The 25,372-nt window shown below is 55.1% G+C and overlaps 1 protein-coding gene across 1 annotated transcript in view; it reads left to right on the top strand.

Annotated features, from left to right (window-relative positions):
• OTOF (otoferlin) overlaps positions 1 to 25,372 on the top strand; it is a 193,203-nt gene that overhangs the window by 142,214 nt on the left and 25,617 nt on the right. Inside the window, exons 19-34 of the mRNA XM_045010229.1 lie at positions 6,675 to 6,795; positions 7,371 to 7,471; positions 7,853 to 7,943; positions 8,487 to 8,603; positions 11,298 to 11,450; positions 12,172 to 12,361; positions 13,447 to 13,571; positions 14,292 to 14,426; positions 15,734 to 15,895; positions 16,815 to 16,934; positions 17,368 to 17,529; positions 18,109 to 18,271; positions 19,137 to 19,207; positions 21,034 to 21,063; positions 22,216 to 22,347; positions 23,809 to 23,875. Of these exons, the coding sequence (XP_044866164.1) occupies positions 6,675 to 6,795; positions 7,371 to 7,471; positions 7,853 to 7,943; positions 8,487 to 8,603; positions 11,298 to 11,450; positions 12,172 to 12,361; positions 13,447 to 13,571; positions 14,292 to 14,426; positions 15,734 to 15,895; positions 16,815 to 16,934; positions 17,368 to 17,529; positions 18,109 to 18,271; positions 19,137 to 19,207; positions 21,034 to 21,063; positions 22,216 to 22,347; positions 23,809 to 23,875 (1,940 nt within the window). The remainder of the gene's footprint in view (positions 1 to 6,674; positions 6,796 to 7,370; positions 7,472 to 7,852; positions 7,944 to 8,486; positions 8,604 to 11,297; positions 11,451 to 12,171; positions 12,362 to 13,446; positions 13,572 to 14,291; positions 14,427 to 15,733; positions 15,896 to 16,814; positions 16,935 to 17,367; positions 17,530 to 18,108; positions 18,272 to 19,136; positions 19,208 to 21,033; positions 21,064 to 22,215; positions 22,348 to 23,808; positions 23,876 to 25,372) is intronic.

Raw genomic sequence — 25,372 nt, 5'->3', positions numbered from 1 at the left:
GGTGCAAGTTCTTGACTCTGAGAGTAATTAACCATTGGAACAATTTGCCAAAGGTTGGGTGGATTCTCTGTCGCTGGCAAATTTTCAATGACACTTGGATGATTTTCGAAAAGATCTGCTGGAGCTTACACCAGAGTTACTATGGGGCAGCTCTCTGGCCGGTGCTATCCAGGCGGTCAGACCCGACGATCACAATGGTCCAGTTTTGGTGCTCACAGTTCAGGAAGAATGTTGATAAACTGGAGAGGGAGCAGAGAAGAGCCACGTGAATATTTCAAGGAACAGAAAACCTGCCTTGCAGTGATAGGTTGAGCTCCTTGAGTCTAGTTAGCTTAGCAGTGAGAAGGTTAAGGGGTGACTTGATCCCAGACTATAAGCATCTACATGGGGAACAAATATTTAATCATGGGCTCTTCAGTGTAGCGGAGAAAAGTCTAACAGGATCCAATGGCTGGAAGTTGAAGCTAGACAGATTCTGGTGGGAAGGCATAGATGCGTGACGGTGACGGTAATTGCCCATTTACCAAGGGTCGCGTTGGATTCTCTGTCACTGACAAGTTTTTAATTAAGATCGGATGTTTCTCTAAGAGCTCTGCTCTAGGAATTATTCTGGGGCCGGTCTCTGGCCTGTGCTATACAGGAGGTCAGACCAGATGATCACAACGGTCCCTTCTGGCCTTGGGATCTTTGAACCTATGAATGAGGCTGTGACGTTATTGATATAAATGGGGACCATATAGAACATGGGTTGCAACCAAGGTCCTGTAGTGGCACCAAATCCTAAGTAAAGGGGGTCATATAAGGTGTCTAAGACCAGGTTCTGGGTTGCTGATTATAATTATGCTGTCTATATGTCTGTATCATTTTTAGTTGAAGTTATGAATGTTGGCTCTATGCTGTCTGTATTTCAAGTTTGTGCTGTGCTTCTGGGGGAAGCCTCCCAGACAAGCTGGTGTTAGCTCTGCCTAGCCTGTTTGATGGCCCATTAAGGACCATTAAGGACACAATGGACCCATGGAGAGAAGGCAGACACGCCTTGTGACTCAGCAAAGTATGCAGGGACTGGCCCATGTGACTCCAGGCTCCATCTTGCTGTAAATTTCCACAGTGAAGACAAAGAGATTCTTACACCTGGAAAGGCCTATATAAGGCTGATGCTTCATCTCCATCTTGTCTTCAATCCTGCTTCTGACCTCTGGAGGGATTTTGCTACAAACTGAAGCTCTACACAAGGGACTGAATGACCCATCCCAGCGGGGGATGTTCCAGAGACTCAATTTGAACCTGCAGTTTACTCCATCTCTGCTGCAAGCCTAAACTAAGAACTTTGCCATTACTGTATGTAATTGATTCCATTTAACCAATTCTACCTCTCATCTCTACCTTTTTCCCTTTGTAAATAAACCTTTAGATTTTAGATTCTAAAGGATTGGCAACAGCGTGATTTGTGGGTAAGATCTGATGTGTATATTGACCTGGGTCTGGGGCTTGGTCCTTTGGGATCGAGGGAACCTTTTTCTTTTATTGGGGTGTTGGTTTTCATAACCATTCATCCCCAGGACGAGTGCACTGGTGGTGATGCTGGGAGACTGGAGTGTCTAAGGAAATTGCTTGTGTGACTTGTGGTTAGCCAGTGGGGTGAGACCAAAGTCCTTTTTGTCTGGCTGGTTTGGTTTGCCTTAGAGGTGGAAAAACCCCAGCCTAGGGCTGTGACTGCCCAGTTTAAGCAATTGGTCCTGATTTGGCACTCTCAGTTGGGTCCCGCCAGAATCGCTCCGTCACAGTGGCGTAGTCGTGCTTGGATCCACAGAACCAGGTCAATTAAGTTTTGGGTCAGAACCCCACGCTATCCAAATTTTAACTTTGGGATTGAGAGTTTGGTTGGTTAAAGATCAGTGACCATGAGACAGAGAGCATCAGGAAAAGCAAGGAAACTGCAAGCCTTGAGAGACAGCCTGCAGTTTGATTATGAGCAAGAACTGGCAGAAATTCGAATGGAGAAAGAGGCTGATGAGAGAAAGAAAGAAGTTGCTAAGAGAGAAGAAAAAGCTCGTAAGAGGCGTCTGGAGCTGCTGGCTGCTGAGGAGAAAACTCGACAGATGCAACAGGAGACAGCTAGACTCCAAATCCAAGTCAAAAAAGCAATGGAAGAACAGCAGAGACTGTATCCTCTTGAAAGTCCAGTTTGTAACAATGTTGGTATGTTGTATAACTCTGAGCAGTTGTCTGGGGGTAACCAAATGTACCCCAACAATGCCACCTTTTATGTCAATGCTGTTACTGTGTGTTCAGTAGGGGGTGGCCCCATAAATTGTGCCAGTGCTATGGATGGGAATGGTAATGGAAAATTCATAGAGTGTGTAGAAGTCAATGGTAAAAGCTGTTTAGGGCAAATTATGGCTTCTAACATCACTCTTGTTAGAGCAGATCTGGTCAAAGAGGAAGATTATTTACCAAATCAGAGTGTGAATGTTGTAATCCTCTGTGAGTTTACTGTCCGTGTGCCTTTAGCCAGAATCCACCTTGAGTGGAATGGGGCTCAGCATGAGGTGATAGCTGGCGTCAGGAAGTTATTGCCTAAAGATCTTTTAATTGGGGAAAATGTTAAAGCTTTGTTCAATCCAGGTAGCCAGTCACAGGAGAGGAATAATCTTAAACCTGTGTCTATTGTGAGCAATAATTTGCCTGAGGTGGGTTGCTCCAAAGGTTTGTCTGTGCAAAAAAGCAGTGTGTCTGGAAATGAAGTTTCTGAATGTCTGTCTAATGTCTCAGAAGTTAATCTGGAGTTAGATCAAGAGCAGAAAGATCTCATTGGGGAGGAAAATGTTTCTCAGGAGCAGATTAAAGTAGATGGTCAGGTTAAAGCCCTAACTAAGGAAGGAGAGGGTAAATTTGTAATGGGTAATGGATTGGTGGCTAGTGCAGCTTGTAGAAGTAAACCTGAAATGGGTAACTGTGATTTGCTAAAAGTAGCTCAGTGTAGTGAAAAGAGCAGCAGCTTATCTGTTGGGAGTGGCAATGTGCCTGGTAGGGAAAGTTTGGAGGAGCCTAGGCAGCCTTGTGAGCTGATGGCTTTGTCTAATCAGCAGTTTGGGAAGGGAGGGATAGTGGAAGATGAGTGTCCATATCCCTTACCTGTTTCCTGTGTGGAGAAATGTGACAGTGGAGGGAATGTGCCTGTCTCTGTCAGGAGTATTGACTTGCCTATGAAGGAAGCTACCCCAGTCTCCAAGCAGTTGTCTGTGAACATCCCTGTGCTGGGACGAGGGAAATGAAATCCCAAGCTGTGTGTCTGGTGAAGGAGAATGTGTCTCCGGCTCTTCTGTGTCTGGGGAGCAAACAGAAGGGGCCTTTCAGCCTGTGATGGTTGAGGGTGATTCAGTTGTCTCGAAGTTGGTTGTAAATACAGCTAAAGCCCAGGAAGGGAATGGTCCTGAGTTTGTGTCTGCTGGGGAAAATGGCACTGTGACTAGGTTGCATCCAGTTAGTGTCTTAGCAAAATCCCAGAGAACAGACAATTCTGGTGCTTGTAGTTTGCCAGTTGCTAATGTGTGGTTGGAAAAGGGTGTAGCAACTCTGTCTGATCAGGGTGATACCCTAGCCAGGGCACAAGGAGAGCATGAAGGTGATTTAATGGTGTTACTTACTGACAGTTTGACAACTTGTAGCAAGAAGGAAAAGATTCCTGAACTTGTTCATGGCCAAGGGAAGGAGACTGCTTCTGACCTGTTATCTAGAAAGTCTGTAGGTGTGCCTAAAAGGGGATTGTGTAGAAATCCGCCTGTGGGGCCTGAAGTGAGTCTAAGTGTAGGTGAGACCCAGAAAGCGGCTGTGGTTGCTCAGGGAAGTGTTCCTGTAAAGCAAGCCCTAGGTGGAGAGGGGAAGGGCAGAATTTCTGTGAGGGGTGAATTGCTGCTTAGAGAAGCTCCTAGGGAAAGGAATCCTCATGGTAGCCTGTGCAAGCAGTTTACTGCAACTGAAGGGTGTAAAAGTGATTTAATCAGGGAAGTTTCAGTTCCTAACAGCCAGAAATTTTCTGTTGTGAATGGATCCACTGACTTTCCTTTTGAAAGATCCAGTGTGGGCAGCTTTGAAAAGGTCTCAGGTGGAGTAGAAGCTGTTAAGGAAGTTGAGCAGCCCTATAACCACCTGGCTGTGTGTAGCCAGCTTGTTGGGGAGACAATGCTGTTGGGACAGGAATGTCTCCATGCTGAATCGGTAAGTGAGCAGTCTGTGCTTCAGGATCTGAGGACAGATTCAGTTACTGGTTTTTCAAAGCAGAACAGTTTTATGGCTGTATGCTTGAGGAGGCAGGGGAGAGCAAGCCAGCTCTCACCCTCAGACTCTTTGGATTTGTGTGGTATCTCTGTTAGACAAAGTCCAGCCGTGGAATCCATAGCAGCTAAGAAGTTAAAAGCTAGTGTCTGTGTTGATGCGAATTACTTGGCTGGCAGGGAGAAGAAAGACTTGCTAATAGCTGTTAGCACAGAGGGCCCACCCCATCAGCCAGTGATCTCTGTTAAGCAAGAGAAATCAGGGTTTAATCCTAAAGGACAAGAAGGAAAGAGAAGACTGAATTTTGCAAAGGGAACTCACAGGTTAACCCTAAAAGGCCCAAACTCCAATGGTATTGAGCCAAGGATGTGGCATGACAAACATGTTTGTAGATGGACACTTGCAATCAATTTGTTGTTATTGCTAATGCTAACTGTAACAATGTATAATGTGCCTAATCTTTTGGAAAATCCCTTGAACATGTTGAAAGGAATACATGAAAACCCACTTTATGTTAAAGGGCCTTGCTATACAGATGTTTCACAGTTAATGCCTGTAAACAGTGTTGGAACTTTTCACAGGGGAAAATACATTCCAGACCTGATGTGCTGTATGAAAGGGGAAACTGAGGCACACTACCATATTGCGTTCATGGCTAAATGCCGAAAGTCCTGTACTATGAACAACATCAATATCTACATTGGTTTAATGTTAATTGGGTTCAAAACATTGGCCAAAGCTGGTATGGATAAAGTAGCTGTTTTCTTTAGCTCTTGGCAAGATCACCTGAAACATACAGGAACCATGCTGCAAAAGCTAACCAAGTTATACCTTAAGTTTGTAAAAAGATTCATTCATGTTATTGAACATGACTTTGATAAACCATTTCGGTTATACACTGGTACGGCCTCTAGCCCAACACTAGCTGTAGTGAGACAGACCCAAGGAAAGGGGGCTCTTGGGATGCAGTCAGCGATGTTTTGTCATCCCTTCCTGCATCAATTTTGCGTTGGGGGTGTGACGTTATTGATATAAATGGGGACCATATAGAACATGGGTTGCAACCAAGGTCCTGTAGTGGCACCAAATCCTAAGTAAAGGGGGTCATATAAGGTGTCTAAGACCAGGTTCTGGGTTGCTGATTATAATTATGCTGTCTATATGTCTGTATCATTTTTAGTTGAAGTTATGAATGTTGGCTCTATGCTGTCTGTATTTCAAGTTTGTGCTGTGCTTCTGGGGGAAGCCTCCCAGACAAGCTGGTGTTAGCTCTGCCTAGCCTGTTTGATGGCCCATTAAGGACCATTAAGGACACAATGGACCCATGGAGAGAAGGCAGACACGCCTTGTGACTCAGCAAAGTATGCAGGGACTGGCCCATGTGACTCCAGGCTCCATCTTGCTGTAAATTTCCACAGTGAAGACAAAGAGATTCTTACACCTGGAAAGGCCTATATAAGGCTGATGCTTCATCTCCATCTTGTCTTCAATCCTGCTTCTGACCTCTGGAGGGATTTTGCTACAAACTGAAGCTCTACACAAGGGACTGAATGACCCATCCCAGCGGGGGATGTTCCAGAGACTCAATTTGAACCTGCAGTTTACTCCATCTCTGCTGCAAGCCTAAACTAAGAACTTTGCCATTACTGTATGTAATTGATTCCATTTAACCAATTCTACCTCTCATCTCTACCTTTTTCCCTTTGTAAATAAACCTTTAGATTTTAGATTCTAAAGGATTGGCAACAGCGTGATTTGTGGGTAAGATCTGATGTGTATATTGACCTGGGTCTGGGGCTTGGTCCTTTGGGATCGAGGGAACCTTTTTCTTTTATTGGGGTGTTGGTTTTCATAACCATTCATCCCCAGGACGAGTGCACTGGTGGTGATGCTGGGAGACTGGAGTGTCTAAGGAAATTGCTTGTGTGACTTGTGGTTAGCCAGTGGGGTGAGACCAAAGTCCTTTTTGTCTGGCTGGTTTGGTTTGCCTTAGAGGTGGAAAAACCCCAGCCTAGGGCTGTGACTGCCCAGTTTAAGCAATTGGTCCTGATTTGGCACTCTCAGTTGGGTCCCGCCAGAATCGCTCCGTCACAGAGGCTATTTACAAGCGAGCGACCAGCAATTTCCTTCTGCTCAGGGCAATGGTCTGATCCTGGGGCTCGGCCCAAAGCCCCCTGAAGTTTATGGGAGTCTTTCTGTTGACTTCAGTGGGTTTGGAAGAGGCCTCCAGCACTTAGTGTGACCTCCACTCCCATCCACCGCGCGCTCCCTGCTGGGCACCGTGCAAGCCTGTGCGGCATCAGCGCCCTCACGCTGTCCTCTGCGGGCCTGTCAGGACGCCGGCGGTTCCCTCCCAGGTGCGCTCACGCTCCGGGGTATCCTTCCTCCCTTCCCTGCAGGAACTACTTCCACTTGCCGTACTTCGAGAAGAAGCCCTGCATCTACATCAAGAGCTGGTGGCAGGACCAGAGGCGGAGGCTCTACAACGCCAACATCATGGACAAGATCGCAGACAAGCTGGTCAGTCCGAGGATGGGGCAGGGCTCCCAGGGGACCAGGAGCCCAGGGGGGCAGCGGACACCACACCTAGTTCCCCTGCATTGACATCTGTGTCTGCACCCTGCAGCTGCTCATTGTGCATGAATGGTCCCATCGCAGGGACCACGCTGGTGAACCCAGCCGCGCAGGGAGCCAAAGCCCAGGACCCTGGGGTCCAGAGGGATGCGGGGGGCAGCCCTAGTTGCAGCTCGAAGCTGAGGGAGAGCAGAAAGCTCCAGAGACTGGCCTCGTTAGCCTAACAGTGAGGGATCCCCATGGAGACGTCCCAGAAGCCCCACCCAAGGAGGTGTGAAGTCGCTGGGGAAAAGCCCCAGAGAAGGCCCAGAACTGGTCTCCTCTGACTGTGTGAGCCAGCTGTACCTGGCTGGCTGGACTACTGAACAGGGCACCCCCAACTCCCCCGCCCCGGCCCAGAAGAGAGAGGGGAAGGGGCTTCTCGCTGGCGCTTCGCCAGCCCAACGTGGCTCTCCCCAGGGGAGCTGCGGTTCTGTCCTGCCCCGGTGACACGTCGCCTCCTTCTCTCCTCGCCCTTCCAGGAGGAGGGGCTCAACGACGTGCAGGAGATGATCAAGACCGAGAAGCCGCACCCTGAGCGCCGGCTCCGAGGGGTCCTGGAGGAGCTGAGCAGCGGATGCTTGTGAGTTGGAAGGGGGAAGGGAAAGAGGCAGACAGCGGAAAGTCTCAAGAACTCAGCCACCAGGGCCCTGTGAGCGTTACAGCCTCGTACACGGGGCATCCCCCAGCAGCATGTGCCATTAAGCCAGTGAATGTTAGCTGTATTGCAGGGCGGCTGACGGGGCCTGGTGGGCGGCTAGGCGATCTACCTGCTGCACAGATCCTTGGCTGGGAGCGGGGATCCTGCTGGAGGCATCCTGGTCTGTCCCCACTGGGTGAAACTCACCCCGTGCGTGGCCGGCGCGCCACTTCCATCCCTCTCACGCCCTTCCCACGCCCTCGGCCGCGGTCTCTCCTCTCCTGAGCCCCACGGGACTGACGATGTGTCTCTCTCCCCCGCCAGCCGCTTTGTGACCCTCGCCAACAAAGACCAGAGCCTCTCTGCCCGGACCCGACTGGACCGAGAGCGGCTCAAATCCTGCATGCGGGAGCTGGTGAGAGCATCTGGCGGGTGGGGCGGGGTGAAAGGTCAGCGAGGGGTGGGCGGGGGGGCTCTGGGTGCTATCAATGGGATATGGAGCCCAGTGCGCAAGAGGGAAGCCGTACCTGCTGGTGGTGATCAGTGAAATGGGATTGGCAGCCTAGCTACCCACCGCTGCTCCTGGCTCTCCTGGCTCTTGCTTGGCAGCCTCCAGGACCGTATGGAGTATGGGAGCTGCGCTCCCGCGGTGAACAGGGGAGAGACTTGCCCTGTTACCTCCCAGGCTGTCCCTAATCACTGCACAGAGGTGTCCAGGGCTGCCACGCCAGCCCCTTGCACTAGGGCGACTTTCTCTGTCCCTTGGCGTAGCTCCTTCCTGCACTTACAGGCGTTAACGAATTCACTGCCTGGGAAGTCGGCATCACCATCCCCTTATTATAGATGGGGAAACTGAGGCACCATCCTTCCACCCCTCCTCACTGCATGCAGACCTGCCCTGTCTTTTTCCCTTCTCTCTGGTCCTTTTACCGCTCGCTCACCGACACTGTGCCCGCAGGAGAACATGGGCCAGCAAGCCAAGACCCTGCGGTCGCAGGTGAAGAAGAACACGATGCGGGACAAGCTGAAGCTGGTGCAGAACTTCCTGCAGAAGCTCCGCTTCCTGGCAGACGAGGTGAGCAGGAGCCGCCTTCCCCCACTGACCCTGGGTGTGAGCCTGGCTGGCCGCTAACGGGGAGCTGCTGGCCCTCAGAGGAGGAAAACAAGCAGCCTCTGCGGGTGGCTGTTGCTTTGTGCATCGATCCTAGGCCGAGGGCCAGGGAAACGGGCTTACTGAGGCTTTATAAACCTGTGTGTGTTAAAGGTGCCCCACTCCAGTTGGGTTCTGCTTCTCCTTAAAGGTGTCCAGTTGGGTTCTGCTCGCAGTTAAGTGTGTTAAGTCTGAAGCAGACTGCAAAGAGCTACAAAGGGATCTCACAAAACTGCATGACTGGGCAAGAAAATGGCAGATGAAATTCAATGTTGATAAATGCAAAGTGATGCACATTGGAAAACATAATCCCAACTATACATAGAAAATGATGGAGTCTAAATTAGCTCAAGAAAGAGATCTTGGAGTCACTGTGGATAATTCTCTGAAAACACCCACTCAATGTGCAGCAGCAATCAAAAAAGCAAACAGAATGTTGGGAATCATTAAGAAAGGGATAGATAATAAGACAGAAAATATATTGCCTCTATATAAACCCATGGTACCCCCACATCTTGAATATTACGTGCAGATGTGGTCGGCTCATCTCAAAAAAGATCTATTGGAATTGGAAAAGATTCAGAAAAGGGCAACAAAAATGATTAGGGGTATGGAACAGCTGCCATGTGAGGAGAGATTAATAAGACTGGGACTTTTCAGCTTGTAAAAGAAACGATTAAAGGGGGATATAACAGAGATCTATAAAATCATGACTGGTGTGAAGAAAGTAGATAAGGAAGTGTTATTTACTCCTTCTCATAACACAAGAATTAGGGGTCACCACATGAAATGAATAGCAGCAGGTTTAAAACAAAGAAAAGGCAGTATTTCTTCACACAACACACAGTCAACCTGTGGAACATCTTGCCAGAGGATGTTGTGAAGGCCAAGACCATAACAGGGTTCAAAAAAGAACTAGATAAGTTCATGGAGGACAGGTCCATCAGTGGCTATTAGCCGGGATGGGTAGGGATGGTGTCCCTAGCCTCTGTTTGCCAGAAGCTGGGAATGGGCGACAGGGGATGGATCACTTGATGATTCCCTGTTCTGTTCATTCCCTCTGGGGCACCTGGCACTGTCAGAAGACAGGACACTGGGCTAAATGGACCTTTGGTCTGACCCAGTCTGGCCGTTCTTATGATACCCACGCTGGTGTCTGGGCCTCATTGACTTGCCTGCTGTACAAAAGTGCATTGGTTGATTTGAATGGGCAGGTAGCAATGGCTGGGTCTTCTGCAGGGATTGAACCTGGAACCTCTGCAGGTAAAGGCATGAGCCACTAGCTCCTGAGCTATGAGCCTCCAGGAAGCTCTTCATATGGACCAGCTGCTAGAGGGGGACAAAGAGCCACACAGTGTTAACGTGGGTGACACGCAGCCAATTCTGCCCTGTGCATAGGCGTGGCCCGAAGGGGGAGAATTGGTGGGGAGGCTGGCGGCTGAATGGGGGCTGGGACCTGTTGAACAGAGTGGGACTCAGGTTGCGCAGTGAGTGGTGCTGTGAAAACGGGGATGACGTTAATAACTCTCATAAATCAGCAGCCTGGAACAGGGCTGAAGGTCTGTCCGTAAACCGGCCAGCGAAGGCAGCCTGGTCCCTGCTCCTGACAGCATGCGACTGGCCACCTCCTAACTTTTGGTTAACTTCCAGTGATGCAGAATTGTTTCAGGTGGGGTCAAAACATTTCGGTTTGTTGCTGCCTATGGACCAGGCTTTCTGGGTGGCGTATATTTCCCATGATGCACCACAGTGCCCCCTCTGGTTGGGTTGCAAGAGTGCCGTGGTTGCAATGTATCATGGGAAATGTAGTCTGGCCAGGGAGCTCAGCCGATAGAGAAGAATGTGACTGAATAACAACTGGTGCCCACAATTCAGGAAGGATGTTGAGAAATGGACAATTTTTAAATTGAGATTGGGTGTTTTCTTAAAAGATCTGTTCTGGGGATTACTATGGGGCAGTTCTCTGGCCTGTGTCATGCAGGTCAGACTCACTGATCACAATGGTCTGTTCTGGCCTTGATCTTTCGGAGTCTATGAACTCTCCTGAGGCCCTGGGCAGCTCAGGCAGAGGCAGTTCATTGTCAAACCAAGCAAATAAAAACGCTACATTGGGACATTTCCAAATTAAAATTTCAATTTGGGGCAAAACCAAAGGGCGGAATGTTGGCCCGTCCCGCGGGATGGAACTCCGATTTCCTCCCGGCTCTACTATAGACTCGGCGTGCTGCTGGGAGCCCAGCCAGAGAGTTAAAGCTCCTTGAGGCCTCACCGGGGCGTGAGATCTGTGCACTGCCCCGGAGCAGTCAGGCCTCACGAAGTTAATTCAGGGCAGTCACACGGCCTGGGTGCCCTGCACGAGGCCAGACTGGGTGATCACCACGGTCCCTTCTGGCCTGGAATCTGTGGATCCACACGGGGAGGCTTAAAACCGTCTCTAAGGAAGGGAGTGGGGGACCCTGCAGTGACTGAGCCCTGGGAGACACTAGACAAGTCCATCCGCTGGTGCCTCAGTCAGTGTCACGAAGGAGGGGAGAGCTGGTGGGACGCCTCCCGCCGGTCCCGGAGAAGGGTGCCCGGCCATGCCCGCCGTGTTGAGCGGGGCCTTGTTGGGGTTCGCAGCCACAGCACAGCATCCCCGACATCTTCATCTGGATGATGAGCAATGGCAAGCGCATCGCCTACGCCCGCATCCCCTCCAAGGACATCCTGTACTCCATCGTGGACGAGGAGACCGGCAAGGACTGCGCCAAAGTGAAGACCGTCTTCCTGAGGGTAACCGGCCTGTGCTCGGGTGGGGCCGCCGCGGCCCACGCTGGGGGGATGGAGAGAGAGACAGGAGGAGGAGGGGAGGTGAAGAGAGGCAGGGAGGTGCCTAGAGCCTGGGGAAAGGGCAGGAAGGAGCTGAGTGTCAGGCACTGGGCGCTGCTGCAGGTGAGGTACCAGTATCTGAGCTGTACGAGTGGGAGGCCTCCCGCTGGGTTACACGGAGCAGGGGTAGGTGGGGAAGACGACGAAAAATGCCAGGTGGCTCTGAGCCCACAGGGCAGGAGGTGGGGAGTGGGTGAATGGCGCAGCGGGTCTGACCCCGTAGGGCAGGAGGTGGAGGGTGGGCTGGACGGTGCAGTGGGTCTGACCCCGTAGGGCAGGAGGTGGGGAGTGGGTTGGACGGTGCAGTGGGTCTGACCCAGAGGGCAGGAGGCGGGGGGGGGGGCCAGGGGGAGCTGAATGGCGCGGTGGGTCTGACCCCAGAGGGCAGGAGGCGGGGGAGGGGGCAGGGGGGCTGAATGGCGCCGTGGGTCTGACCCCAGAGGGCAGGAGGTGGGGGAGGGGGAGGGGGGGCTGAATGGCGCCGTGGGTCTGACCCAGGAGGGCAGGAGGTAGGAGAGGGGGTGGGGGGTGGGGCTGAATGGCGCCGTGGGTCTGACCCCAGAGGGCAGGAGGTGGGTCTGGTCTGGTCTGGCCCCAGCTGAAGCTCTCCCCCCCCCGTGCCCAGCTGCCCGGGAAGAGGGGCTTCGGGCCGGCCGGCTGGACGGTGCAGGCCAAGATGGAGATCTACCTGTGGCTGGGCCTCACCAAGCAGCGCAAGGACTTCCTGAGCGGCCTGCCCTGCGGCTTCGAGGAGAAGAAAGCCAGCAAGGGCCTCGGCCTCCAGGCCTTCCCGCCCATCAGCCTCCTCTACACGAGTAAGAGCCGCCCGCTCCCCCTCTGCTCCCTCGGGGGCTGCTCCTGGGGCCGTGCTGGGCGAGGGCTGGGGGCCCTGCCGGTGAGTCACTCCCAGGGCGACGCTGGGATTGAAGGCAGCCCGGTGTGGGGAGCCGTGCTGCCCCACAGGAAGCCGGCCAGGGGACTGTACTTCCTGCCCTACATGGCTGTTGCCGGCCCAAAAGGCCTGAGGCAGCAAACAGTGGTTCGTTGCCCGGTGTGCGTCGCACTAATTATCACACCAGGGTGGAGAATGCAGAAAAAGTTTATTTGAGCCCAAATAGAGGTGCCAGGGAGATATTACAATCTCAGATCCTGCACACAGATACAAGCTGTGTGTCTCTTCTTATACATGATTTCAACAAGGCATTCTCATTACCCCCCATTGCCCACTTACCCCCCTTCTCCCTTCTAGTCCCCTCCCATATAATAGGCACTTTGTATAGTTAACAATTACATCAAACAGATTAAATCATCCTTGACAGCAAACAATTTATCTCGTAACTTTTCAAGGCTGTTAGCTTGGTTTACTCCTGGATTTATTACCTTGTCTCCCCTCTAAACTAAACACAAGTAGGGCCCCTATTTACTATCTTCTGCTGTCCGTGTTCCACTGATAAGAAGCAGTTACACATTCCATTCTCACTTCTAACTTGGGAATTCAATTAGAGTTTAATATGAAGGGACTCTAGACAAGCATAAAATAACTTTGGTCCATTTCAGGCCTGGTACAGAAAAGCTTCATTAATACTGTGGTTTTCTACCCTCCTAAATTATCTAGGGATATGCCTAATGGCACCAACATGGCCCTTCCCTACTGATCCCATCAGCCATGGGTCAGGAGTGGGGCTCTGCGCCAGACGCCTGCCACCGCTGGTTCTGTGCAGCAGGAATCTGCAAGGCAGCCCCAGCACACTGCACATCCCGCAGGCACCTCTCCGTCCAGAGCAGCCCCCGTCCATGCTGGGCCAGGGCTAATCCCTGCCCCGAATGCCCTGGGGTGTCCTGCTCTGAGCTCTGCGGCTCAGGTGCTGCCCGGGAGTCTCACCCCCTCCTTTCCTCCCAGAGAAGCAGGTGTTCCAGCTCCGAGCCCACATGTACCAGGCCAGGAGCTTGTTCGCCGCAGACAGCAGCGGCCTCTCCGACCCCTTTGCCCGGGTTTTCTTCATCACCCAGGGCCAGTGCACGGAGGTAAGAGCCAGGCCCCTAAATCGGGGACAGGGAGGTGGGCGGGTTTGCATCTGAACTCGCTGGGCTGAATTTCTGGGCTGCAGCAAACCTGGTGGAAGCGTGAGGGGTAATGAAAACACCGCACATCAGGTGCTGCCCGGACGTATAACACGCTGGCAAGGTGTGCGACAGGTGCCCCTCTGGGCCTGGCCCCCGGCAGGATAACAGTCTACTTAGTGCTGCTAGCTGGTGGAGATTTCCCTTTAGCTCAAGCCAGGGAGGGCTGCACTGGGGGTGTAAAAATCTGGGGTTTGAACCCTGCTGGGTGCTGTTCAATGTGCACCCATTGACTGATCCTGGCAGCTCCCCTGGGGGTGCCTGTTGTGATCCCCATTTTACACGGAGAGAAGCTGATACATGAGCAGAATAAGTGACCTGCCTGAGGGCCGACGGCGAGTCAGTGTCGGAGCTCTGGGGAGCTCCCAGTGCTGTGCGTCAGCCACTAGACCTCACTTCTCTTTCACTCGGGGCCTTCAAGATGTGGTCAAGGCTCAACCAGCAAAGGCAAAGCTCTGCAAGCTGGGAGGAGATTGCCACTGGGCGTCCCGGCTCAGGGACCCGCCTTCTCGCCGCCGTCGTGTATCTCCAGTGCGTTGTGCGGGAAGTACCAGGAGAGGACGTCTGCCCCTCTCCTCCCTGTAACCACAGCCCTGGTGCTCCTTCCCCTCCCTGCTCCTCCAGGTGCTCAACGAGACGCTGTGCCCGACCTGGGACCAGCTGCTGGTCTTCGACAACCTGGAGCTCTACGGGGAAGCCCACGAGATGCGGGACGACCCCCCCATTATCGTCATTGAGATCTACGACCAGGACACGGTGGTGAGGGAGCGCCCCGGCGCGGCCTGCTGGGAGCACATGCCAGGGACCAGGGGGGCGGATTAGTTACGGGCACACAGAAGACACGGTGTTGGTGTTGGTGTTGGCTGTGGAAAGCCGCTTGTCCCCGGCACTGTCCCTAACTACCCCGGGCACCACCCCCAGCAGAAGGAAGAGGCTGCAGAACACAAGGCCTGGGCCAGTTACACAGCCAGTGCTGCATGTAACAGGCTGCTGCAGTGGCACAGAGCGGCTGAATTTTCCTGCTGATGTGAGAGTCAGCGACTGTGAGGCCGAAGGCAGGGGGACGTTAGTCAGGCCTTTACCTCTGTAACAGCACCTCAGTCCCGACCCGCAGTCCCCTGGTATCCGCTCCTGAACCAAACCCACAGCCCCCCTGGTATCCGCTCCTGCCCCAGCTCTGCCAGTGCCCCTCCCTCCCGACCCACAGCCCCCTGGTATCCGCTCCTGTCCCCCAGCTCTGCCAGTGCCCCTCCCTCCCGACCCACAGCCCCCCCATCCGCTCCTGTCCCCCAGCTCTGCCAGTGCCCCTCCCTCCCTCCTGACCCACAGCCCCCCGCTATCCGCTCCTGTCCCCCAGCAATGCCAGTGCCCCTCACTCCCGACTCGCAACCCCATGGTATCCTCTCGTGTCCCAACCCACAGCCCCCCCCATCCGCTCCTGTCCCCAGCTCTGCCAGTGCCCCTCCCTCCTGACCCTCAGCCCCATGGTATCCGCTCATGTCCTGACTAGGGTGATCAGATAACAGGTGTGAAAAATCAGGACTGAGGGTGGGGGGTTATAGGAGGCCATATAAAAAAAAGCCCCAAATATCGGGACGGTCCCTATAAAATCGGGACATCTGGTCACCCTAGTCCGACCCACAGCCCCCCCTGATATCCGCTCCTGTCCCCTAACACTGCCAATGCCCCTCCCTCCAGACCTGCAGCCCCCTGCTATCAACACCTGCCCCCCCAGCTTTGCTGATGCCCCAATCCCGACCTGCAGCCCCCTGCTATTCCAGCACAGGGCTCCCCACGCACAGGGCACAGGGATCGTGGTATATTAAGGAGGTGCCACGAAGCAACCTTGGCATCCACAGCCCACTGGAGAACTGGGCAGAATCCCTTGATTCAGTGAGCCCTCCAGCTCTTCCTCTTGATCCACTTGCCGATCAGCTTCCCGCACAAACCTGCCCACCCAGGCTGGGGGGAGCCGTGGGGCTGGGCTGGGGCGAGCCGTGGGGCTGGGCTGGGGGGTGGGAAGCGGCCTCCTGGGACACGCCCAAGCTCTCTCCCTGCCTTTCCAGGGCAAGGCGGACTTCATGGGCCGCACCTTTGCCAAGCCGGTGGTGAAGATGTCGGACGAGGACTATGGCCCCCCGCGCTTCCCGCCCCAGCTGGAGTACTACCAGATCTACCGGGGCAACTCCACGGCCGGGGACCTGCTGGCGGCCTTCGAGCTGCTCCAGGTAACAGCCCAGCCCACGGAGTCAGGTAGCAGATAACGCCACCCTGCGCGACCCCCCTGCGCTGGGAGCTGCACAGGCAACGCGGGGTGCTGGATGCGACTCGTGTATCGCAGCGGGCGTGAGCTGGAGATGCTCCCAGGAGAGACGGGCGAGCAGAGCCCCTGCCGGCTCTCCTGGCCGAGGTGCAGCAGAGGGGCTGGCTAAGTCCTCGTTCAGCGAGTCCCCACTTCCCGCCGGCTGGGCTGAGGCCTGTGCTGAGGAGTGGGCCAGCAGGGGGCAGCGTGTTGGGGTGGGGATCTACTGGCATTTCACCAGTCACCCCTGGACGGACCCTCACGACTGGCATTTGGCTGACGGGCCTCCCAGACAGGCAGCCTGGGCTGGGAGACGCCAAGGGAAGGCGAATCCACCCCTCCCTTGGGTGTTCCTTCCGGTGGTTAATCACCGCGCTGGTAAAGACACCCGGTGCGAACCCTGCCCGCCGGCCTGCTTCTCGCCAACTCTAGTGCACCAGCGCTATCATGACAGGTGCCAACGGGCGCGTCTCCTGGAGCTCGAACAGCAGAGCTGTCCCAGGTTTGAGATCCCCCCGGGGCCGATTGCCTCCGTTGGGGGTGCAGCCCTGTGAGTGCAGGAGCGTGTCTCCTGGCACCATGCCGGGGAGCTGCCTGGCAGGGATTTAGCTGCACATCTGCCAGGACGGGGTGTCTTGGAGCTGAACGTCGTCTCCTCAGTGCTCCTCACTTGGGAGGGCGTCAGTCAGCTGGGGGTGGAGCAATAAACCCTGAGGAGCGAATGCAGGAACGTAAAACCCTCCTGTCCCGACCGGGCACGGGGGAACCGGGGAAGGAGGCGCTGAGCAGACGCTCGAGGGGCGTTTCGATGGAGCGGCTCCTAATCGGTGTCGTGTCTCTTCCAGATCGGCCCGGCTGGCAAGTCGGACCTGCCTCCGATCGATGGGCCGATGGACACGGAGCAGGGTCCCATCCTGCCGGTGCCCCTGGGGATCCGACCTGTGCTGAGTAAATACAGAGTGGAGGTAACAACCCTGGGGATGCTGCTCATCTGCAGGCCCCGGCTGCTTCCTGGGTCACTGGCTTTCGGTGTCTGGGCTCACAGTGGTGTCAATAAACAGCCCAAACGGCCACGTCCGAATTGCACGGCAGAGGCCGCGTGGGGCTGTTTCGGCTGGCGCCGGGGGTGTGTAGGAGAACCCACTATACTATCTGGGGCGGGGTCCAGACGCAGTGCTGGGGCACCCTGGCACGGCTGGAGGGCAGGGAAGCTTGCTCAGCTGCTGGATGGCAGAGGCGGAGGCTCTCATCCAGGAACAGGCAGCCCGGGGCTGTGCGTCCCCAGCCGATATCACACCCCGGCCCTTTACCCTGGGCTCCCGGTGCCACCTCCGGCTGTCAGACACAGGCCGTGGGCGGCTCTCAGCTCCTCACCTCGGCGCCTTCCCTTCGGCCCAGATCCTGTTCTGGGGCCTGCGGGACCTGAAGCGGGTGAACCTGGCCCAGGTGGACCGGCCCCGGGTGGACATCGAGTGCGCCGGCAAGAGCGTCCAGTCGGCCCTGATCCAGAACTACAAGAAAAACCCCAACTTCAGCACCCTGGTCAAGTGGTTTGAAGTGGTGAGTCGGGCCTGCTCCGGGGCAGTGGGGAGGGGGATAGCTGAGCCCTGCCTGGCCGGGAGAGGCCATTCCTACCCCTCCTGGGCAGGGCCAGGGGTGGGAGTCCCATGGGGGAGGGGGGCAGCGGGAGCCGCTGGTGGGGGGGGCGGGGGCTAGTGGCCTGGGATCCAGCTGCCACCCGAGTTTTTACCCTGACTCGGGCAGCGACTCCCTGGGTGGTCATGGGCAAGTCACTGACCCTCTCTGCCTCGGTTTCCCCACTGGGCTGATAGGGCTGCGGGGCTCTGCTCGGCAGTGCTGGTGCAGCACCGTGTCACGAAGGGCTCTATTAACGTAGGCCGATTAGTAGGGCCCATCCCGCTCCTGCGTGGTTCGGGGCCCTGCGCTCTCCCCCACTGGAAAGCAATCCCTTCTCCCCTGCCGAGGGGTCACTTGAGGGCTGCCCTTCCCCCAACGGGAATGAGTCCTGCTTGGCTGGCGAAGGAAACTGACTTAGCGTTCACCCTCCGATGGGACCCTGGTCTGAGCCTCCCCCGAAATGATCCCGACCCCCTACGACGGGGACCCGTTCCCTTCCAGGACCTCCCGGAGAACGAGCTGCTCCACCCACCCCTGAACATCCGGGTGGTGGACTGCCGGGCCTTTGGCCGGTACACGCTGGTGGGCTCCCACGCCGTCAGCTCCCTGCGGAGGTTCATCCACCGGCCCCCGGACAAGAAATCCCAGCACTGGAGCACTGCAGGTACCAGCGGGAGGGGCGGATTCCCTGGGCTGCGTGTGGCCCCCGTCCGGCTACAGAACAGGGCGGGGTTGGGCAGAGAGTGATAGACAGGATGTGGGGTTTCCTGCTCATTAACGCGTCTAACTGAGCAGAGGGCAGGCGAGAGCCAGGCAGGGCTCCAGGGAGGGAGCGTCAGGTCAGGACAAGGGACGGGGGTCAGATGGGTGGGAGATTCTGGGGCTTGCTCAGTGGGTCGAGGCATCAGTATCCCTGTGGAACCCACCCAGCCCACCTCCGGACCGGTGCAGGCCCAGTGCCTGACAGCCGCAGCATCCCCTGGGGCAGGGACCGTGCCTGGAGAGCTCCGTGCGCGCCGATGGCACCGCGTGAGGAAGAAATAACCCAGGGATTAGTGGGGCAAAGGCCACCTCTTGTGCAGCCACGCAGGCTCCTCCGTAGCGAGGGCACGGGGGCCTCGGCAGACGCCTCCGTCCACACGGCACCTGTGCTGTGGAGAGGTAGAAGCCACCGTCCCCCAGGCCATCCCCGCAGCTCCGTGCTCCAGCACGAAATTCCCACTCATCCCCGTGTGCTAGCTGGTACTGAGCGCCGGCCGAGTGGCCCTTCCCCTACGGCGACTCCGGCCGGGTTGGGTTTCCCTTTGAGGGCAGGTGTTTCCTTTCCCCGGATTCTTGTTCCCGGGACCGTTCCCGTTTCTTGTCTCTCTTCCCCATCACCCCCCTCCCTCGCATTCCTGCTCCCCGATCTCTTCGGGTCTCCTCTACACTGGCTCTTCTCTGCCTCTCTCTCTCTGTCCTCTGTCCAGCTAAACTGCTCAACGGCTATTTGGCCCTGGCCAACGGAGGCCCGTACTATCGTCCCCCAGGTGAAATCGTCATCAACATGGAACCGGACGTGCCCATCAAGAAGATGGAGACCATGGTGAAGCTGGAGGCTGTGAGTATCCGAGCAGCCAAGCTCATTCCTTGAGCGGCGTGTTTCTTTGCAAAGCTACAGCCCCCCGGGGCTGCTCCACCCAGAGCAGGGGCCACCCATCTAGTGGGACGTGTAACCAAATTGAGGCCCTGAGTGAAAGGCCTAGGCTGGCCCCACGCTGGCCTGGGAGGGTGCACACGGTGCTACCTGCACAGAGAGCCCCCGTCTGGGACTGAGAGCACATGGAGATTGGAATTCTGCTTCAAAGAGTAACAACCAGCACACACAGCACAGCATTCATACAAACCGGGTACCCCGCCTCAGCAACCCTACAATAACAACCAGCACGCACCGCGCAGCACTCATACAAACCAGGGTACCCCGCCTCAGCAACCCTACAATAACAACCAGCACCCACAGCGCAGCACTTATACACACCAGGGTACCCACCTCAGCAACCCTACAATAACAACCAGCACGCACCGCGCAGCACTCATACAAACCAGGGTACCCCGCCTCAGCAACCCTACAATAACAACCAGCACCCACAGCGCAGCACTTATACAAACCAGGGTACCCGCCTCAGCAACCCTACAATAACAACCAGCACACACAGCACAGCACTCATACAAACCAGGGTACCCCGCCTCAGCAACCCTACAATAACAACCAGCACCCACAGCACAGCACTTATACAAACCAGGGTACCCGCCTCAGCAACCCTACAATAACAACCAGCACACACAGCACAGCACTCATACAAACCAGGGTACCCCGCCTCAGCAACCCTACAATAACAACCAGCACACACAGCACAGCACTCATACAAACCAGGGTACCCCGCCTCAGCAACCCTACAATAACAACCAGCACCCACAGCACAGCACTTATACAAACCAGGGTACCCGCCTCAGCAACCCTACAATAACAACCAGCACACACAGCACAGCACTTATACAAACCGGGTCCCCCGCCTCAGCAACCCTACAATAACAACCAGCACTCACAGCGCAGCATTCATACATACCAGGGTACCCGCCTCAGCAACCCTACAATAACAACCAGAACCCACAGCACAGCACTCATACAAACCAGGGTACCCGCCTCAGCAATCCTACAATAACAACCAGCACGCACAGCACAGCACTCATACAAACCAGGCTACCCGCCTCAGCAACCCTACAATAACAACCAGCACGCACAGCACAGCACTCATACAAACCAGGGTACCCGCCTCAGCAACCCTACAATAACAACCAGCACGCACAGCGCAGCACTCATACAAACCAGGGAACCCCGCCTCAGCAACCCTACAATAACAACCAGCACCCACAGCGCAGCATTCATACAAACCAGGGTACCTGCCTCAGCACCCCTACAATAACAACTAGCACCCACAGCCCAGCACATAACAAACTAGGGTGCCCCACCCTGGCATGTGTGAGCAACCCTACAATAACAAACCAGCATGCATAGCTGAAGAAGAGGGAAATGGCTGCATCTGCTCTGTGGATCCATGCATTTCTCCTGAGCCCATCACCCTGCTATCTAGCCCCGTGATATTTAACTGGCAGAGCAGGAGAAGCAGCATCTCCCAGCGAATCATCTTGCAAACTTCCCTGGAGGTGTCCGTGCCTGTTCACTTTTAGTAATTGCAGTTGTTCATTTCAGGACACCAGACGCCTTGTTCATTTCCTTGGTGTGTGTGTCGTGGGTCTCTGTTCCCAGCTCATTGTGGCTGGGTGGGTGTCGTGCATGCGTGTGCAAAGCACAGAGGTGCATCCTCGCTCGCTGCTGGGCATTTGCACTAACTGTTCCCCCCCGTTCCCTCTCGTTCCATGTGGCAGAACTCGGACGCGGTGGTGAAGGTTGACGTGGTAAGTGCTGGGCTTGCTGGGCTTTGCCCTGCCCCTGCCCCTCTGCTTGGCTCTGGGGGTGCTGCTATGGGGCACGGGGGGCGCTGAGCCAGCGGGCACACACGCAGCAGGGGCCTGACCCCCAGCCCATGGACATCAAGGGAGCCCTTCCTGTCTGTTCACTGGGCACTGGACTGCACATCTGTGCACATCTGTGATGAGCAGCGTCGGTGAAAGCCGGAGCCACGGGGTTAAAGCCGTAGTTCTCAACCAGGGGTCCGGAGCAGGTTTCAGGGGGTCCCCCGAGCAGGACCAACATTAGACTTGCTTGCGGCTCGGGGCAGAAAGCCGAAGCCCGGGGCCCTGAGCCCGGCCACCTGGGCTAGCTTTGTGGTGGGCCCTGTGGCGTGGGGCCCCGGGCAGTTGCCCTGCTTGCGACCCACTAGTGGCCCTGGCTTCTATATGCAGAAACCCAGTTGCTGTGGCACAGGGGGACCGTGGAGTTTTTAGAGCATGTTGGGGGGCGTCAGAGAGAAAAAGGGTGAGAACCCCTGGGGGAGACGGTGCGGCGAGTCCAGAGCCACCATGACCCCAATGGATGGGAGCCCCAAATGGGCTTATTATGGCCAAGTTCGGCCACCAAACCCGCCCACCTGGCCCCCAGCGAAGAGCAGATCCTCAGCGGGCTCCGTGGACATCAGTGGAGCAATCGGGAGTGACGCCGGCTGAGACGCTGGCCCGGGAGGGCTGCGGGTGGCGTTTGGCCCTTGGGGGCTGCCTGGGAACGGGGGGCTGGCAGTGGATGCTGTTCAGAGCAGCGAGGAGCCTCAACCCAAACCTCCGCTCCCAACACCTCCGACTTCGCCAGTGGGTTTGAGCTCAGGATTGGACCTCTGCAGCTTTGGGCTCCTCTCTTGGCAGCTGGGCTCTGAGCAGTAGCTAAAATGTCCCAAGGCTGGGCCGGCCCCGTGGTCTCCAAGTGCAGCGCCAAAGCTGCCGCTGACTCCCTGTGTGACTGCTCCGTGCCTCGGTTTCCCCTGCCTGAGCTAACAGTACACAGGCTGGGTTGGGAGGGGATCTAGTTCCCCATCTGGGCTGCAGGGCTCCTTCAGCCTCTCCCCATTTCTCTCTCGCTCTTTCTCCCGCTCTGCTGTGCTCCTCCCGCCCCGGCAGTCAGAAGAGGAGAAGGAAAAGAAAAAGAAGAAGAAGAAAGGAGGGGGAGAGGAGATCGAGGAGGAGGAGCCAGACGAAAGCATGCTGGACTGGTGGTCCAAGTACTTTGCTTCCATTGAGACTATGAAGGAGGTAGGAGCGGGGCAGGGAGGGAGGGGGCATGGGGTCCAGCCCATGGGAGAATTCACACTGCCAGGCGCGGCTATTTCATCTCCTCGGTTAACATTCTAGGGCCAGATTCCGGTAGCTTGGCTGCTTTGTGGCACCAGAGCGATGCCGAGGTCCCGGCGAATCTGGCCCCTACGAGCAAAGGTTGGGCATTGCAGAGGATATGGACACACACATTGTCCCCGAGGAAGCATCGGAGCTGACAATGAGATACTGAGCCTTTTGTCTCTAGGTCACTGATTCTTATCCGCTCTGAGTCCACTCCCCGTTGCGGCATACAGGGGCCTTCAAAGTAGACGCTCTCCCAGCCAGTAAATGCCTTCAGCATCATGAGCGACCCCAGCATCCAGAACATAGCTTAGAGCAGCCTCAAGGCAGCTCTAACTTACACAGGGGTCTGGCCAACTCTCTGGCTGGGCCCAAAGGCCTATGGGATACTAAGGTGGCTTAAAGCCTCCTTTACTCCTCCTCACATGAGCCAACTCACTTCTCACAGCCCCTCTCTGTTCTCTTCCTGCCTTGTGGGCGTGAGAGAGGAGTTTGCAGCTGGTGTCTCGTTTGGGAACAGAAATGAAGCAGAGCTTCTGACCGCTGGTGGTTAGGAAAGGTCCATGGGACTCTTTGTTCTGTTTTGTTTACTGCAGTACTGGATGTTAACTGTTCTTATTTAGTATTTCGATTATTGTAGTACCAAGGAGTCTCAGTTACAGACTAGGCCTCCAGTGCGCTCGGTGCTGTACAAATCCAGAGAGTCCCTGCCCCAAAGAACTGGAGCTGGGTGAAATTTTTCATCTGAAACTTTTTTTTGTCAAAACCTTCCCCAGATTTTTGAATATTTTGCAAGTTCATGTCAAATTTGCCAAATTGATTTAGTCAGGGTTAAAAAACACCTCCCCCCCAAAAATTTTTAAAATGACAATATTTTGTTTTGACACATTTTTGAGATTTTTAGCTTTGAAATGACTTTTCATTGTGAAATGTACTTCAGTTTTATTTAAAAAAATGAAAAAGCTAAAGGCTTGAAAATAAAACAAACTGCTTTGTTTGATCCAAAATAATAATGAAAAAAAAATTGGTTCACTGAAAAAAAAATTTAAAATTTTTCGGAATGGCCAGTGAATTGAAAAATCAGTTTTATTCACCTAGATCTAGCATCAGCCCCAAAGTCTTGGACAAATTCCAGCTTACATTTTGCATGCATAAAACTCCCCATGCAATGTTAGCTGGTCTTCACTTCCTGTCCTAAATGGTGACTGTGCTGTTATACAGTCGCTGTGCTTCACCCCAGGGCAGGCTGCATTTCAGTGGTGCTACATTTTATCTTTTCTAACAGGCTGCAGGCTGAAAGGTATTTGTAGAAATAGAATGTGTCATTCCTGTGCCTGCCCTTTTCTGCATCTCATTGCCCGTCTCATCTCTCTCCAGCAACTCCGGCAGCAGGAAGCGGCCGCAGCAGAAGCCGAGGAGAAGGAGGAACTGGAGATTGCAGAGGGTAAATTTTTGAAAGCGTGATACCAAAGCGACATAGAGATCGATAAAACTGGGGTCAGCGCTAAGATCTCTCTCAGCATTCGGAAAGCTCAGACTGAAATCTGAGCCTCTGCCAAATTCTGTACCTCTGGCTCCAAACTTGCAGTTTGGGGTCTCGCCACGTATTTCAGTGAGGCCAAACCTGACACACGTCGTCTTGCGATGATGGATCACGGCGCAGAGGTCTGTCCGACCCAGCCTGCCTGGCTTAGATGTGCCATGGCAGGGAGACAATGTGGTCTAGTGGTTAGCATCTAGCAAGAGTCACTGCCTCGCTGTGTGGCCTTGGGAGAGTCACTTAGTCTCTCTGTCCATCCCTTCCTCCCGGGGGTCCTCTGGCTGGTGTGCGGGAAGCGCTCAGAGATCTTTGGCTCTATAGAAGTGGCAAGTATCATTCTTAATAATAACCCAGCGTGCCAGGCTTCCCCAGCCTGTCCTGCCCCCACCCCCAGGACAGCCATACCGGAAGCAGGCTGGCCTGTTTCTCGGATGTATTATATCCCCTTGGGCCGCACCCTGTTACGCTGGTGTCATGTCATTGCCTTCAGGGAGGCGGTGGGCGTAGCTCAGGGACTAGCATACAGCAGTGCCTGCCCTGCCAGGCTGCCCTGAGACATGGCCGTGCGCGTCTCCAGTGCGTGCCACCCGTGGATCTCCAAGCGCTTCACCCCCCCAAAGGCATCCACCCTAACACTGCCCTGGGGAGGTGAGCAGGCATCACTAGCCCTGTTTCACAAATGGGGAAACCGAGGCACAGGGCAATTAAGTGACTTCCCCAAGATCACACGATGAGTCTGTAGATGATGCCAGGAACAGAACCAGAATCCCTGATGCCCAACCCTGTGCTTTTCCCACTAGGCATTGCTGATCATGTCAGTTGCATCCCAGTAGCATTAAGAAGCAGCTGGGTTGATCTGGCCCCTCCGGGAGTTGAGCCCTTCTGGGATCTCACTCACCACTCGGGTGAGACGCGCAGGGTGGTTGTGGTCCCTGCAGTCGCTGCTCCGGCGGACTGGTCACACCTGTTTGCTAGGTTATTTAATAATTTGAAGGTTCTGAGGTTAAGTGACCTGCTGCGAAAGGCAGGCCCCGTCCATGTGTCGCTGGGGGATTGATTCAGACTAGCAGGAAGAACTAATGCAGCCCACGCTGGCTACGAATGTCAGTGGCCGTGTCTAACTGGCCAAGGATGGTCCGGGCTGTGCAGCAAACGGTCGGTACGTTGGGAATCCATCAGTCTGGGAGGGGGGGCTCCAGGAATGGGGTGTAGGGACTCTCACCTCTGAGTTCTGGACCCCGGTCAGTTCCCCTCAGAGGACTGATGTTTGGGGTGGCTGGGTGTCTCTGGGCAATCCCCTTCTAGGGGCTGATCCACTCTCCCTTACTCCCGGAAGTCATCCCCGCTGGCTGCAGCGGAGCCGCTCATGTGGGTAAGGGCTATAGGGCGGGGCCATAGATG

The sequence above is a fragment of the Mauremys mutica genome, chromosome 3 (assembly GCF_020497125.1).
Source record: "Mauremys mutica isolate MM-2020 ecotype Southern chromosome 3, ASM2049712v1, whole genome shotgun sequence".
NCBI classification, from domain to species: Eukaryota; Metazoa; Chordata; order Testudines; family Geoemydidae; genus Mauremys; species Mauremys mutica.
Note: the sequence above shows the minus strand (reverse complement) of the source record. Positions and strands in the feature narration are given on the sequence as shown.